Source organism: Herpailurus yagouaroundi, unplaced genomic scaffold (assembly GCF_014898765.1).
Source record: "Herpailurus yagouaroundi ecotype Mexico unplaced genomic scaffold, PumYag 140, whole genome shotgun sequence".
Taxonomy (NCBI): domain Eukaryota; kingdom Metazoa; phylum Chordata; class Mammalia; order Carnivora; family Felidae; genus Herpailurus; species Herpailurus yagouaroundi.
Window position 1 is genome coordinate 50,603,127 of NW_024412395.1, and position 18,036 is coordinate 50,621,162.

The window sequence follows — 18,036 nt, forward strand, 5'->3', positions numbered from 1 at the left end:
TTTGACAATAAATTTCATATATAAATAAAAATAAATAAATAAATAAATAAATAAATAAATAAATAAATAAATAAATAAATAAAAACTAAGAAATAAAAACAGAAGAAGGAAAGCAATTCCTAAAATTTGGAAACAGTAACATAAGCAAACACTGCATCAAGTTAATAGCATAACAATTCAGAGGAAAAAAATTCAAAGGACTTTAAAAACCAGTATTTGAGCTACATATCCCTAGCAGGACATAATCTAAGAACAAGAGGGATATAAAATCTTGGATTATGATTAGATTTACTGGTAGTAGTATTATGTGTGTGGTTATTTTGAAATTATTATAGGCATTTTGAAATTATTGTAGAATAAAGCAATGAAGTAACTATGTTAATGTAATCAGAAACCAATTTTAAGCACAAAAGAGATAGGATTTATAAAATATAAGTTAAAAAATGTAATCTTAAATTAAAATATAATTTCTCCCTTAAAAATTGTATTTCCTAGCTCTAGTACACTGAAAAGCCCAGGAAGCAATGAAAGCCAAGTAAAGGGCAACTCAACACTGTGGTAATTTCTAAATCTACAAAAGGAATGAGTCTCTTGGGATAAGTGGCTAATTCCAGGTCTGAGATAGGTTATGGAGTGAACGGGCCATGTTAAAATAACAGAGGAACCAACTTAGCAGAGCTCCCACGGTAAGTACTTGGTGAACTTACCACAATTTTTCTCATCTGATGTGTCATTATCATGGCAGTTGTTTATGCCATTGCAGACAAACTGAAGAGGAATACACCTTCTATTATTGCAAGTAAACTCCGAAGTGGCATTACAGTCCCTGAACAGGCACCCTGCCTCGTCACTGTTGTCACCGCAGTCATTGTAGTGATCACAGCGGTAATGATACTGGACGCATCGCCCATTGTCGCAGGTGAAGGCTGTCGGAGGGCAGGTGTGAAACGCTAAGAGGAAGAAAAGACATTGACGAGACTTCTTGATTAAAGCATTCAACAAATTAGAGGGGTGCCTGGGTGGCTCAGTCAGTTAAGCGTCCGACTTCGGCTCAGGTCATGATCTCACGGTCCGTGAGTTCAAGCCCCGCATCAGGCTCTATGCTGACAGCTCAGAGCCTGGAGCCTGCCTCAGATTCTGTGTCTCCCTCTCTCTCTGACCCTCCCCCATTCATGCTCTGTCTCTCTCTGTCTCAAAAATAAATAAATGTTAAAAAAAACAAATTAGGAATCCTAATTTCTAGAAAAATACACTCAAATAAAATGGGTACTTTGAGTTTACCTTCTAAAGCAAAATAGGCTGCAAAATGAACTGTGTGCAAAATGAGGTAAACTTTAAATTAGATTAATCAAAACATATTGTGTATGTTTTTAAAGTAAATTAGTTATCTTAAGCAAACGTTATTCTCTGTCATCTCAATTTAAAATTTTACCTCAATCACAGAAAAGCATGCAAATACAATCTCTTTAGGGAAAATAAAACTCTCAGCCCCTACAGTCTATTGGGAAAAGGTAGCTAACTTCCAGTGTTTTACTCACCCCATTCAGATGGAAGCTGAATACTGAATGATTTCAATAAATCATTAATGACCCTTCTGCTATGAAAATTAATAAAATGATAACAATCACCTAGTAGAGTTCTTAATTCCATGCTAAGTCATGCTTCACATGCACCAAACCCCATGCTGTGTTTTTTATATATTGTCTCTCTCCTCACAAAAATCCTCCAGTTTCCAGAGGAGGTGTGTGAAGCTCAGAAGGGCTGGGTAACTTCTCCATGGCTTCACAGACGGTAAATGGCAGAGCTAGGATTTTATTCCAGCACCTTTGCTCTCAACCACGGAGGAAGTGCTTCCTACTGAAACATCATACATTACTCCCTGGTGGATATACCAGCTTCTATGTGATGTAATAGTCTGCATTTCAGTTCTAACAGGACACACTGGCACAAAATTGAAACCTATGCACACACAGAAGGATTCTGCACCAAAAACACGGCATAAAGACAAGTTTGCTTCCTAACGAAAGCTCTGAGAGTCCAACTCACCACAGACGATTTCCAGCTCATCACTGCTATCACCACAGTCATTATCGTTGTCACACTTCCATTGCTCTGAGATGCAGTGCCCATTGAGGCAGGTGAACTTGGAGCTATCACACCGTGTCCCATTGTCCACAATGCAGTACTTTTTGTTGTTGGCCAGATACCAGCGGCCCTCATGAGGACACTGGCACTCGGCACCATTTGGACCTGAAAAAAAGTTGCCGAAAAAGCAAAGGATTTGCTTATTTTCCCCTCCAGAATAGCAATGGCAATATTTCTATATTAAATGTGCTACAAGACAAGCCATAGAAACTCTTTCCATTGACCTCTCAACTATATTCTGAGTCCTTTTTCCATGAAGAACAACCACCAATTCTAATAAATACAGCTAATTCACCTTAATCTTTAAACAATTAGCTCTTGCCTGCACTGACACAATAGAAACCATTCTCCCTTCTCAGCAAAATCTATAAAGCAGTAGTACCAAAAGATGCATCTTTCTATGAACCTGTTGCTATCTATAAAACACACTATGAAACACATAATATCACACTATAAAATATCAAACTATAATAGTACCTCCTACGTGGAAGAAGTAAATCCTTTCATAAGGGAGGTAAGCTCAGTAATATAATTTCTTTTTTTTATAAAAGTTTGTTAAGTTTAGTTATTCATTTTGAGAGAGAGAGAGAGAGAGAGAGAGAGAGAGAGCGAGCACAAGTGGGGAAGGGAAAGAGAGAGAGGAACCCAAGCAGACTCTGCACTGTAAGCACAGAGCCCTATGTAGGCTTGGAACTCACGAACAGTGAGATCATGACCTGAGCCGAAGTAAGACAGGTGCCCCTCATTCATGGAATTTCTATTTAATTCATGAAGTTTGGTGGCCACAGACTCCATGTTTCTACTTCCATCAACCTTGAGTTAAAATTGCCTTTTTTAAGAGGCCTCCATATCAAATAGAACCTATCAAAGTCTTCCTCTAAACATACAAACCCCTAAATCTATTTTATGAATTACCCTGAAATTAAGGAGAATTTTGATTTTCACCTCTTAGAGTTGAGTATCACTCAGCCTTCCCTACCAGTCATCAGCACTATTACACTACATGATTCGATCTTCATGGGCAATGCCTTACCTGGTGCACAAATATGGCTGCAGCCTCCATTAAACTCACTGCAAGGATTGCTACACTGCTGTTGGTTCTTCACAATAACGCGAATACCATTAGGCCGGAAGGGAAAACTCATGGTCATTGCCATCTGACCTGACCCATCATATTTGTTAGCTCGGTAAATTTTTTTTGTGTTCCAGTCAGTCCAATAAATGTACTGGCCATAGAGAGTCAAGCTAAAAGGATGAAAGGCTCTGTTGACAATGACCTCACGCTGTGTGCCCGTCAGAGTACTGCGCTCAATCTTCTGCCTAAAATAAAGCAAGAAACATGTTGCAATCCAGAAATAAGAAGTTCCTCAAATGGCAACCCAATGCTAACCATTCCAACCATTCCTTTACACAAGCCCCCAACTTTCTTTTCAAGGGTAGCATAAAGCAGGAAAAAAAGTTTCATCCAATGATGGAAGGTCTTGGTTTGCTTATGAAACAATGGCCTGTATAAATCACTGATCTCCAAACATTAATATAGCCTATAAGTAAGCCTACACAGGGAACCAGGCTGAAATTAGGAACAGGAGAATATTATGAAATAATACATGCAAAGCACGGAATTCAATGTTTAGTATATATTTAGTACATATGTTTAGACATATTAGTCACTCAATGAAATGTGAATTACTTATTCCTTCCTACTCCCTTAATGACCGTTTCAATTTGACATGTACCTAGTCCTTTGAGGTATTTACCTAAAATGATCCAAACTTAGACACTTAAACATCACTGCTTGCTTCAAATGAGAAGATAAAGAAAAGATGAGATTGTTAGGTGCTTAGTGTCACAAGACCAAAATCTTAAGAAAATAAGCAAAATAAGTTAAGATTTCTGACATGGAAACACCAGCAATAATAAATGAAATCATCTCATTTTTTTCAGCTGTACCATTAAGATGACTAGAATGTAATTTCAGGGCTACTTAAATAAGTTACATACAAAATTAGAATTGACCAAGGTTTATAAGAAAACATTGCAAAATTGGCTGAGAAAAACCTATCTGAGAAGATGACCAATAGTCAAAGACTAAAGGAAAATGTTTTTAACAAGATATGTAAGACTAAAGCCCAGAGGAAACTTAATATCAACGTGCATTTAAAAGTCATTCATATTTTATAATAGTTACATGGGGCCTGGAGATTATAAATTGAGTGATTATATTTGTAATTATAATTGAAATTAACTTATCTAATAATGTGTCTTTAGATGCTTTCTAGTTCATAATTATTCAATCTCATGATAGACCAATTTTCACAGGTACATTCATCAAGCTGAGACATAGTTCATAAAACTGTGACTCTACATTTTGGCCATGTCTATTTGGCATATTATATTTTCATCATATTATGCAAATCCCTCCTTTAGAAGTAGAAACAAGAACTCTTATCAACACCCACAAGAATAATGAAAGACACATACAGACTGGCATCTGCCCAGTAGAGAAGGTCATTCTCGTAGTCCAGAGTGAGCCCATTGGGCCAGACCAGGCTGCTGTTCACAATAGGTACCCGGAAATTTCCTCCCAGTGTGGCTCTCTCAATTTTGGCATTGGTACCCCAGTCAGTCCAGTACATGTACCTAGTCATCCAAAAGGAGTCATAATTAATTCACCACAAGGAAGCTCACAATAATTAAAAAGGTTAAAAGAATGGCGGTCTTCTTTACCTGAAAATTTGACATTAATACGGCAAATGAAACCCACTCCATTCTCACCCACACAACTTGCCTAAAAGGGATTTACTGAGTCAGAACATTGATTCCAGTATCAACAGGAGTTACTTCCTAGTCAAAATCATTCATGCTCTTTCACACTTGAATATACAGCTATAGAGTTTCAAGCCAATAAAATGTTGGCTGTCTAGGAACATAATATAATTTCAGGCCCCACTCCCTCCACAAATAAACATACAGAAATATGATAAATGAGACCATAGCATACCCTCGACAAGGATCTAAAACAATTGCTCTTGGCTTTGAAACGTGGGCTATCACAGTGCGCTTAGACCCATCCTCGGCCATTGAGTTAATTGTCTCATTGGTGTAGTTACTGTAATATATTCTTCTATTGATCCAGTCAAAGGCAATGCCATCAGGATTCCCTTTACCTGGACATATACCAATAAACACACACAAAGGTATTAGAATCTCAAAAAGCATTTTAGAACCTCTAGGTCATCCACATGTGTTGATTACACTGTGTCAATTTCCAATATAAGCTGCTCCTGAAGTGCTCTTACCTGAAATAATAGCAGTGGAAGACCTGGTCCCTGAATTTAGATTGACATACGAAATCTGACCGTTTCCAGATCCTAAAGATTGTGTGAAGTAGATTCTGTTACTTATGTCGTCATAGGCCAGGTCTACAGCAACTCTTTCCACACTTATTGGTTGGAAAGGTGGGCTATGATCCTCAGGGTCCAAGTGTAAGCTTCTCAAGGTATTTTCCAAGGCAAAGATGAGGAAATTTTCTGTTGGAATGGCACAGCTCTTGCCATCACCTTCTAGGGTTCCAAAGGCACAGCCACATTTAGGGGTGTCCAATCCAGGGAGAGCAAAGCAGAAATGGGTGCATCCACCATTATTTTCCAAGCAAGGGTTGTGGTTGACCTCAGCTGGTGACCGGGGCTGAACACTCTGGTCAAAAATGGTTACATCTCTTAGCCAATTGATATTGTCCCTTATCACTGTTGGTGATTCATTGCTGTTTGGTTCCTTGCTAGCTTGGAAGATTTTTTTTAAATTTCTGTCTACCCATATGATAGAATTTCCAAAAACAGTGATGGCATAAGGAGTTGGATAACGACTGCCATAACGAATCACTTCAGACACCTCTGCCTCCATACCAATCCTTGCAATTATATCTAAAGAATCATCAACCCAATAAACATAGCGATTGCTATGGTCTACTGCCAACCCCCGTGGTGTGACAATGCCTTCTGATACAAGCACAGTTCGATTAGTGCAATCAAGAAAAGAACGTTCAATCTTTGGGCTTTGCCCATAGTCAGCCCAGAAGAGATATCTGTTCTTGGGGTCTACAACAATATCCCTGGGTCTATCCACTGTGGCTTTAAGGAGAATACGGCGGTAGGTGGTATTGATCCGCAGAACTTCTATCAGTGTTTCAGACACGAAAGCATTGGTGAAATAAAGATTTCCTGCAGGAAAATGAAAGAGCATACTGGTAAGTGCAAAACCAAGAAGGAAAAAGAGGGTACCTTTCAAATTCAGAACAAAATATAAAAGGTTGAGGTTTGGATCAGTAAATGTTATCTTTTCCAAGATAATAACTATTTATTAAAGAAATTGTTTCTTCAAATTTAAAGAGACAGTGCCTACCTTCAGCTTCTAAAGCAGATTGGAATTTATAGCAAATGTGATAACCCACTTTCTACTGAAAAATATATTTTTCAGAATGTGCAACTGAATGTTTAACACCTAAATCTCCAAAGACTCTAATACATATTATCATGACATATCTTCTACTCCCAACGTGAGGAAAGGAGTAAAGAGGGAAAGCCAGCAGTTTCTGACATTATCAATGTCATCAAGAGCTCTTTGTGCTTAGAATTAACGTGAGTTAATAGTATACTCTAACCAGTGTAGCAGTTTTCATCACATGGACCTTCTACAGCCATCAAAACAAAAACCCATTTGTCTTTTGACATTACAAAACAATGTAAATGCTAGAAAGAAACAATGCTGTGGGGGGGGGGGGCGCCTGGGTGGCTCAATCAGTTGGGGGATCTGACTTCGGCTCAGGTCATGATCTCACGGTTCATGGTTCAAGCCCCACGTCGGGCTCTCTGCTGACAGCTCAGAGCCTGGAGCTTGCTTCAGACTCTGTGTCTCCCTCTCTCTCTGCCCCTCCCCTGCTCATGCTCTATCTCTCTGTCTCTGTTTCTCTCTCTCAAAAATAAAAATTGAAATATAAATTAAAGAAAAAAAACCCACAATGGTGTGAAGGCAGTATGAGTAGATAGTGATCCCATATTGATTCCATGTAGTCAAAAGCCTATTGTTGAACTGTCAATTCTGCTACCAAGGAACATCTATTTTGTTCTTAGGTCTGAATCAAAATTGCTCGGGAGAAATCAGGCCAATATGCAATATGTTACTGATCTACTCTTTGTATATTTAAATCCTTCAATCCAGGCTTGGCAAATTTTTTCCAAAAAGGGCCAGATAGTAAATATTTAAGGCATTATAGAGCACATGGTTTCTTTCACAAGTACTCAGGTCTGCCACTGTAAACACAAAAAGCAGCCATAGAAAATACATTAGCAAATAGGCACAGTTGTGTCTCAGTAAAACTTTACTTACAAAAACAGGCATAATCAAAAGGTACAAATTTCCAGTTATAAAAAAATAAGTACTAAAGATGTACAACATAATAACTATAGTCAACACTGCTGTATGGTATATATTAAAGTATTTAAGAGTAAATCCCAAGAGTTCTCATTACAAGAAGAAATATTTTTTTTCTTCTTCTTTCCTTTTTACTGTATCTATATGAGATGATGGATGTTAGCTGCACCTATTGTGAATTATTGTGCACAATATGTGAAAATCAAACTATCATGCTTTATGCCTTAACCTTATACAGTGATGTATATCAATTATTTCTGAATAAAACTGTGGAACTAAAAACAGCCAGTGGGCTGCATTTGGCCCATCGGCCATAGACTGTTGACGCTATACTCTCAAAAGTAATATAGGAATTTGTAATCAGAAATGGGATTTAGGAACCCAATTAAACCCTTATCTAACCATACTATGATATTTACTATTTACAATAAACTCTTATTAGAGTACTTCGATTTTCATAATATATTTTAATATTTTTAAGTGCTGTCTACTTACCCAACTTGATTAACACACAATGATACCAATTTTTTATAGAATAGGATCATATTCTAAAAATTATAATACATTTAATACATTTGTTTCTCAGTATATCATTAAACAAAAATTAATTTAAAATTTAATTTGAAAGTAAGTACATGATGCCTGAAACTAATATTACACTGTGTGTTAACTAACTGGAATTTAAATAAAAACTTTAAAAAATAATAAAATAAAAAACAGCAGGTGATTTTGCTATATGCAAGAGTGGGAAAATGTCAAGTCACATGTGAGGATAGTCACCAACCAACTCAATGTCAGCATATCAAAGGAGAAACAAGGGTTATGATCAGGCAGGGGTTGAAGAGAGCTTCAACAATGGCTAACGAGGGAATAAGTCAGTGATGAGAGGTCCTGTTACCACCTGGAGATCATATTTGCATTCTTAGAGTTGTTTAGAATATTAATAAGTGTATGTTATGTATTTCATTATAAAAAATAAAATAAATTTCAATAAAATTAAAACAGAGAAAGTGCCTAATAATCAAAGGGTTTTAACACATTAATAAGAGGAAGCGATTAAGAATTTGTCAGTTAAAATTGCTGAGCTTTGGGGCGCATGGGTGGCTAAGTCAGTTAAGCATCCGACTTCAGCTCAGGTCATGATCTCGAGGTTTGTGGGTTCGAGCTCAGAGCCTGGAGCCTGCTTTGGATTCTGTGTCTCCCTCTCTCTCTGCCCCTCTCCCACTCGTGCTCCCTCTCTCTCTCTCTCTCTCAAAAATAAATAAACATTAAAAAAAATTTCTTTAATAAAATTGTTCAGCTTTGAAATAAATGATTGTCATTTTATGGTTCACACAGTTTAATATCCTTATTTAATATCCTAAATTTTCATTTCGATATTTCTAATTTAGAAATTAGGTGCTAATCTAAGTGTGAAAAAAAAACAAATCAACATAATTTTTCTAATCATTTTGTCTACAGTTCTGATTATGTTGATAATAGAAGAAAATGTATTAGCTGTTATGAATTTGTCCACGGAAGTACCTTATAATTAACTTAATAAAAGTATAGCTTAGTCTAAAAGCATAATTCAATTTATCTTAAATAATACTAATAATTCTCTAGAAAAATATTTTTGTAGTGCATATGGTGTTAGATTAAACTTTCTGGCATAAAACAAGATGATAGAGATGCAAACACAAGAAGAGACTTCTCAATAAAATCACTATATGGCTTACCTACCTGCTACCCAATCCACTGCAATACCCCGAACTCCATTTTCTCCTATTCCTTGTGTAACAATGTTTGTAAAAGAAGACCCATCAGGTCTGATTCTACGGATGGCATTATAAGATGTCACAGAACTGCTAAAATCACACCAATAAATAAAGCCAGAGAATACATCAACATCCACATGCAGTGCATTTCGTCCTGAAACATTTAAGAAAAGATCATTAAACAGTACTCTGGATCGAACTAGAACATTAAAATGCTTGCCCTCCCTCTCACACCATCATTTCCAACCCCCTTCTCTGACTGTGCCCCCCACCCTAAAATAAAACTGTTTCCCAGTTGCAATGAGCACACACCTACCACCCAGATCGTGGTTTCTAAAAACCATCTCCCACGATAAGAAACACTGGCTTCCGGGAGAAACAGCTGATTATAAGTTTGGGAATGGAAGGTATAAGATAAGCCTAAGACACCTTCTTATACACAGAAGCAAGGAAGCACTCAAACACTAATGAGATCATAACATCATACAGGTAGCCATTTTAAGAGGTTTTACCTGGCCACAATGAATTCAACAGAGCATCAAGAGTAATTGTGGTAAACATTTATAATACATTGAATTGAAAAAAAAATAAAGTAAAAACTTGAGTCCATGATTACATTCTATACCTGAAACTAGTAACACTAAATGTATGTGCAGGTGTACATACACACACAGACTGAGAGTTCAAATGTGCTGAAATATTAACAATTTTTGTATCCAGGTGAAGGGTATAAGGATGTTCACTGTACCTTTCTTTCAACTTTCCTGTGTTTGAAAATTTTCAAAATAAAAGTTATGAAAAAATTAATTGATTTTTATACTATCTTTAGAAGATGGTAACTTAGATCCATAACTTTTTAGATATGAGTAAACAGTGCTCGCTTCAGCAGCACATATACTAGATATGAGTAAACAAAGATGAGTCATAAGTACCTGTGAATGTAAGTATCAAGCAGGAGCACACTTGGCACCAGAAGCTCCCTGGCTTCTTACACTATATACCCTGCCACCTCTTCTGACCATCCACCCCTCCATTCCCTTCACTCTTTTTCTTCCCTTTCTATCTTTTATTATGATGCGAGTAAACATTTAGTTCCCCCTGTGGTAACACACACCTAGAAATCTCTTGGTTCATCTAGAAAGCAAGTGATTATTTTCTATGTTCACTTATGTAAGCATAAAATACTGCAAAAATACAGTTACTAAGGAGATACTAATGCTGTCAACTTATTTCAACTCCTCAAACAGATATTAACAAATCAGATTATGGACTACTTCATTACTATTCTAAGTAGCATAATCTTGACCCTAAATCTCCATTAACTGTTCTTCTAAACACCAACTCTGATTACTTCTTGCAATCTCATGCTACATTCTATCTTTCTCTAGTTCTGTCATTCTCAGTGTGGTCCATGGACCAGTGACATCAGATGAACTGGGAACTTGTTAGGAATGTAGATTCTCTGGCCCTACCCCAACTTACTAAATGAGAAAGTCTGGAGATGGGGTCCAGACCTGGTTTTAACAAGCTCTCCAATTCTGATGCACACTAATGTCTGAGAACTATTCAAGGCAGAGCCAGTTTATTTCAAGAGAGAACCTCATTACATGCTGAATCCAAACGTGAAGAAATGCTTTATGGCACCAAGAATTCAACATGGCACAAGACAGAGTGAAATCTTACTTATATTGGAGTTGGCATACCTTGGCCTGCCACTGGCACCATGGCTTCTGAATGATCTGAAAATTGCAAGCTAAAGCCTCTGATTGTCGACAGCATTGAAACAACAAGGAAAGAACTATATGGAGAGCAGGTCCGATTATCAGGATTGAGTTTCAATCCACTGGCACAGGCACATGAGAACAATCCTCCCGGTATAGGCAGGCAAATCTGCTGACAGGCATTCACATTGTTGCTACAGCCATTGAAGGATGTGCCTAAATGAAACCAAAATTAGTTTGTAACTTTTGACCTCACATATTTGCCACTCCATCTCAAATACTTTATACTGGGTCATCAAATAATTAATCAATAACACAATACCTGGGTTAACAACATAAAAACAGCATTGAATCAACTGCAGCTTATACAACTAACACATAAAGGTACCACAACCATTATTTAATAGAGATTAGAGGATCAATGGTTTTTCTTCCACAAATTATATAGGAATTAGAAGAATTAGACAGGTCAGTGTGCAAATTCTAATTTTCTTCACCCTTTCGACCTATGTACTGGCATTTAAAATTACATCCGTTTAATTATATGATCAACAATGTGATGGGCATTTGACTTAGAATATATTAAATAATAACATTTAAAGGTTTTTTCCCATGCAATAAAAACAAATGCCAAGTAGCAAACCTAGGTTATAGACAGCAAACCGTTTAATAAACTTCAGTTACAGACTAAAAGCTGTAAAATATGTCAAAACATTAAAAAATCACCTCTAGATCATAATGCTAATCTAAGGGGCAAATCAAAAATTACATTATCTATGAAAAAAGTGTTGAAATCAGAAAGTATTCCTTTTAAGATTAAAAATTCTATCCTGTTAACATTTTCCTAGCAGGTATCCAACAAATGTTTACTGACCACCTTCAATGTGCCAGCAACTTGTCTAGTTACTGTATATAGAGCAAGAAACAGGATAGACAAAATGCCTGTCCTTTGGGAGGTTACATTCTTTTACATTTTTTTTTTTAATGTGTATTTATTTTTGAGAGAGGGAGACACAGTGTGAGGGGGCGAGGGGCAGAGAGAGAAGGAGACACAGAATCGGAAGCAGGCTCCAGGCTCTGAGCTGTCAGCACACAGCCGGATGCAGGGCTCAAACTCACGAGATCATGACCTCAGCCCAAGTCAATGCCCACCGACTGAGCCACCCAGAAGCCCCGGGAGGTTATATTCTAATGAGAAACAGAGACAACAAACATAGATAATATGTCAGGGACTGCTATGAAGCAAAAGCAAAGTAAGGAGTGATGAAGAAGGAATGGGAATAAGCTTATTCTGAAATCAACCTGGCTTTCCAAATGCCAGATTAGTCTTCGACATTTAGCCAAGTTTATGAGAGGGTTATCATTTTTTAAATATTTGAGGTAATTTCAACCTACATGCATGTGTATGTATATAGGTCTGTGTGTGGGCACGTATTTTTATATGTAAGTGTGTAGATGTGTGCAATATGCATTATACATTTGTGAATATGTAGGTTTCAGTGACAAATACTTACCGTGTCTGTGATAAACTCGGAGACCCCTCAAATTTGGAATATTCTCTCTCAAGACTACTTTGTTGTCCCCAGTGGCCTTGTCAACTCTTTCAATGACCTCATAGTGTTCATCAGTGTAATAAAGGTAAGAATCATAGACAGCAATTCCCCAGGGGTGGGAAAGATGGTTTACCAGGATCATTCGATTTGTACCATCCACGTTTCCTCTTTCAATCTAAAAAGATCAGAATTGTTGTCATTGACTGATTCATGGTGAAATGAGAGAAAAAACTAACATTCTCGTAATAATAATACCTCACATCGATATAGCACTCTATCCTTTACAGAGATTTTTCCTATTTGTTTTCTCATGTGGTATTCACAATTACATGGAGCAATAGATCAAGCAAATGTCATTATGCCTATTTTACTGATGATGAAGTTGGAGCTCAAGTAAGTCCAACAACTTTGTCAAATGGCACGGTGAAGGAAAGGGAAATAAACCTCTTTAGGCCCTGTATGTGATATTCCGGATAAGGACACACATTCAATATCTAACCGTAGACCATTACCCAGGAGTTGACTACCCTGCATTTCACATTTTCACCAACAATTTCTGCAATGGGAACAGAAAATATGCTCCACTCAATGACAAGATAACGAGACTTGAATGGGGCAAAGGGTAATGCTGTCATATTAGAAGAGCTAACAAGTCTTAGTGAAAATGACTCTGGAAAACTGGAAAAGAGCTCACAAAAATGAAGTTCATAATGAGAAATGACAAGTTGTCTGCTTTTGGAAGAAAAATAAAATGTGGACATAACTGGTTTGATTTCATTCCAGAAACTTGTCTCAAGTGCCTCTTCTGTGCCAGGATTTGAGCTGAGTTCTGGCAAGAGAGACAAATGAGGTTTGGCTCACTGCCTTGCTTGACAGGGAACCCAGCAGTTACAAGAGCAGGTTATGCCCTAGAAACTGACAGAAGTTTCAGAAAGCTAGAGCACAGGGAAGATAAGCTTAGAGGGGAGCTTTGAAGGGGTGACCAGGACCAGATTAGCTGACCATGCTCAGCTGAAGTGTTTGGAGCTACTCCTATAGACTGAGCAGTGATCAAACCTATTTTGTGGTTTTATGAAGGTAACAGGTCTCCATCATGAAAGCAAGGTTTATTAATGACAGCCGTCATCCACTCAAGGCTAGAGAGAAGGGGCTCAGTATGGTAGAAGTGGCAAAAAAGGGCAGAACATGAGAAAAGAGGCAGAGGACAATTTGTCAGGATTTTGTAATGGCCAAATAAGGACACAGTTATTCGAGTGAGGGGAAACATGAGGAAGAAAAGATGGAGAGTCACACAAATAACAAGCTCACACAGTCAGGAGTGCAGAGCAGATGAAAAAGGGAGAAAGGTGGTGGGCACTGTCTGGAACAGGCTAAGTTGTCCCAGAAATCATGCCATTGGACAAGAGCTCCCTCATCATTGCACACGGGCATCAAAGTCTGTTAAGTGCTTTTAAAGCATCACTGCTCCTTTTTAATCCTCAAAATTTATCACCATGACAAATACATACTAGGAATGAAATTAGCACTTGTTGAACTGATAATGAACTGAAAACCAAACCTATTGCACAATATTATGGTGAACACCACATCAAAACCAGATCTGAAGTCACTACCATTTAGAAGGCAGGAAGAGACTTAGCGCACATTCGATTCCATATCCATAGCAATATTTTAACTGATCAAGTTATTATTGAGCACCTTCTATGTGCCTTGTCCCAGCTCAATTGCATAAGCACAACAGTGATGATCAAATACTATGTCTGTGAATGAATTAAATTATATAGTTTCTGCTTCTTATTGCAGAATATAAAATTACCTCCATAGGGGAGTTTTCATATATGTGCCAACCACATCAAAACATTAGAAAATGACATGTAGCTAAGAGAGGATGCTGTGCACAGGAACTTGGTATGTACCTTTTTTTCCCCTTCAGTCTCTACAATTGGAGAGCATAGAGAACTTTCAAAGAAAAGCATTGAAATCACTAAAACATGAAAGAAATGGCTCTTACAAGTCAGTAAGAAATGTGAAATGGAAATACTTGATCTTGAAAAAAAACAAAGGATGATGAAAATGGCAATGAACATTATTCTATAAAGAACTATGCACATACTAGAAAATATTGGACTAGAAAATATTCAACTACAGCAATATTTGCTCTAGGGAAAAACGTTATTGGGAGAAAGGATAATACATCACTGGTCCACGTGGCCAAGTGAGATTGTTTAGGAAACACAGCCACACAAGGAACGATCATTATCAGCTATACACACTCAGCAATAAAGACCAGTAGGGTGTGCATACCACTCCCGTGCTGGTGACAGCCCAGTAGAGTTTCTGCTCCTCAATATCAAGGGTGATAAACTCCAGGTGTTCAAGGTTCCCAGTGAAGAGAACTTTTGGAAATGTGCCATCCATGTTAGCACTTGCAATCTTGGCAGGAACACCACTGTCCGTTCCTTGGTCCGACCAGTACAGTTTCCTACAACCATGAAAGAACACCAGCATTTAATAAAACAATTTCATTGAATATTTAAAAGAATTGCCCTCGAGATGTGCTCAAGTCAATGGAGGAAATCTAAATCATTAATATCTTGTGACATACAATGTGGAAGAGTACATAACCAGTGTTCTATCAATGTCTGTATTTTTCCTAGTTATTATTGGGGTAGGATGCTAGCACCCTGCATTGGGAATCTTTTACCATGGTCAGACAATTTGGAAGCTTATGACTGACTAAGAAATAGCCTACATCAATGGTCAATCCCTTTCAAAGAATCACGCACTGTGCAGTGCCCTGGGAAGGACAAAGCTGATGTAAAAGTTGGCAAGAACCTCTCTGTTCACCTCTCAGGGCCTGTTATTTAATTCTTCTCTAAATCATCATCTAGCACAAGACCAGCTACTTTCTTTTCTGATTTCTGTGATGGAAAATGTAATATTACACACAAACCCTAATTGCCACACAGAATTGCCAAACCCATGATATATAAAATTTCATTAAAATATACAGGGTTGCTTTCTATTTCCACTGAGGACACACTGTCTAGATTTGAACGTCCCTACTTGCAAGTTCTCAAACTCTGACATTCTCTGCCTCAACCAAACTCCAATCTCTTCCCTTCCCCCGTTTTATTTCTTCTACTGAGCCTGTTCTTCAACCTTAAAACTTGCCTGAGCTTCCAAGCCTTCCGTCGCTCTCTGCCTGGACCTCATGCATAACCATTTTAGCAACATCGTTATTTATTCTCATCATGTCCCATTGTGCCTACCTCACTAACAACTAGCCCTGCGTTCGTGTCGTAATTTTCTTTCTTTTCTTAAATTCCAGGCTATCAAAAGTTTGCTGGACAAAGTCATAAACTCTTGCGAATTCTGAGTTCCTTAAAAATTGAAGCTACCTTATCTTATTGAGAACTCTCCTCCCTAGCTGAACACTTTCTCCTAATTGGTCTCCCTGCCCCTGGCCTCTTCCACTCTGATCCTGACCCATCCTTCAGAAATACAAATTTGATTTTATCATTTCCTTCCTCCAAATTCCCAACTGACTCAAAAGAAAGAAGTGAGATTCCTTAGCAAGATGACATTAAATCCTTCCTTTGGCTTCCATCTTGTCAACTGTCACTAATCTCTAAGACTCTGGCTTCAGCCCTTTACACAATCATGCTAAATACTGTGTGTGATGCCTCTGCACTTTCCTTGTTTGGCCTCAAGTACCACTCCCCAGTTCCCAACCCATTCTCCACCCATGGGAAGCCTTCTCCTCCAAGTTCTATTTCAAATGTTATCTAGCTCCTTAAAGCTTTCCACATTCACTCAAAGTCAGAATGCATTGTTAATTGCTATAATTCCATTTTTAAATGTCTAAAATTCTTTCCTGGAATTAATTTTAAGTCCAGTGTTGCTAATTTAAAGAACATAGAACAAAACACATATTTACATCTTTCATGTTAGATGTAACTCAGAGGTATTCCTCTTTCTCACTGAGATCTGCATTTTTCAAAATGTTGGCATATGAAATCAAAAAAGGTCCTAAGTCTGAAATCTTCCATTTCATCAGGTCACAACATTAACAAGAATGGTGCTGCATAGAGCAGATTGTGTCATTTATGAACGCTCACCCATTAGCAGGATCAACAGTTATGCCAACTGGAATACCAACTCCAAGAACTGTCCCATCGTTGGTAATTAGTGTTTTTCTGTATCTGACATCTCCCCGGAGTTTCAAAACCTATAGCATAAAGTCACTTATTAGAACTGAGTATCAAAACGGGAAACAAAGAAGGCTGAGGTGAAGGAGAACTTACACACACAAATTGAGATGAATGGGAGGGTTTGTGTGAGATTCCAATAATCCCTAATTGCATGTCAGGGCTATGAGGAAATCCCCTCAATAGAAAATGAGTAAGAAAAGCAAAATCACCTCTCAAATTCCTATTTCAATTCACCTAATGTTTCAGGAGAGGACATTTATATGGATCAAAGAAGGATTCAAATGGGTGAACATACAAAATCACTGCCTAAGAGAAGCTACAAAAATGTCTTCAGAAAAAGATACAGGAAAACTCTGGAAGACAAATGAAAACCCCACAGCTCTCCTGCATCCCAGTGATGTGGCCAAGGCACCTGGTGGTCCTTCACTGAAAACACAGCTGACCAGACAGTCCAAATTTACTCAGAGTTAAAGTGAATTCTGTGCCACGTTAACAACCTGAGTTAAAACAGAAGAGTTCAAATCCCTGCCCATCTAGATCTGACTGGGACAAGTAAATTCACCTGTCTGAACTTAGTTTCTTTATGAATAAGGTGCAGATGATAATGGCACATTGCGCATAGAGCTGTGAGATAATACATGTATAGCATTTAACACAGAGCTCAGTACAAGTGTTTCCTATTTTGTTTATTGATCCATTTATTGAACACTTATTATGTAGCAGGCATTATACTAAACAGTATTGGACTGAATCCTCACGACTGTTCTGTGAGATAGATACCCATATTACAGATGATGAAGAGGCCTATGGACATTTAGTGGCTTTCTCAAAGTTACCCATTTTTAATTATTATTGCTCTAATTGCTAATGTTAACAGAACTCTGAAACATCACAGAAAAATATGGATTACCAGACTAGAAGCAGTTTCTTATAGGAACAAGGCTATTCTAATATGTACTTAAGACAGTTTGAGAAGAGAAACAGCTAGTAAGAAATTAGAAAATGTATATTGATTATTTGCACAAAGGTTTTTCTATAAAGTTGCTTTTTAATGCAAATAGATTGTGTATCAGTGTTTATGTTTTTTTTGAGAGAGAGAGAGAGAGAGAGAGAGAGCACATGAGCAGGGGAGGGTCACGGGGAGAAAGAGAATCTTAAGCAGGCTCCACACCCAGGCTCAGTATCATGATCTGAGCTGAAATCAAGAGTCACTTAA

At 37.7% G+C, this 18,036-nt stretch overlaps 1 protein-coding gene across 3 annotated transcripts in view; it reads right to left on the reverse strand.

The window, feature by feature from the left end:
- Positions 1-18,036, reverse strand: part of LRP2 (LDL receptor related protein 2) — a 204,789-nt gene that overhangs the window by 66,329 nt on the left and 120,424 nt on the right. For all 3 annotated transcript variants that reach the window (XM_040475304.1, XM_040475305.1, XM_040475303.1), the window contains 11 exons: positions 16,728-16,837; positions 14,911-15,088; positions 12,568-12,781; positions 11,036-11,269; positions 9,298-9,486; positions 5,445-6,365; positions 5,147-5,312; positions 4,627-4,785; positions 3,179-3,465; positions 2,047-2,250; positions 708-950 (listed from right to left, as the gene is read on the reverse strand). In XM_040475304.1, the coding sequence (XP_040331238.1) occupies positions 708-950; positions 2,047-2,250; positions 3,179-3,465; positions 4,627-4,785; positions 5,147-5,312; positions 5,445-6,365; positions 9,298-9,486; positions 11,036-11,269; positions 12,568-12,781; positions 14,911-15,088; positions 16,728-16,837 (2,905 nt within the window). The remainder of the gene's footprint in view (positions 1-707; positions 951-2,046; positions 2,251-3,178; positions 3,466-4,626; positions 4,786-5,146; positions 5,313-5,444; positions 6,366-9,297; positions 9,487-11,035; positions 11,270-12,567; positions 12,782-14,910; positions 15,089-16,727; positions 16,838-18,036) is intronic.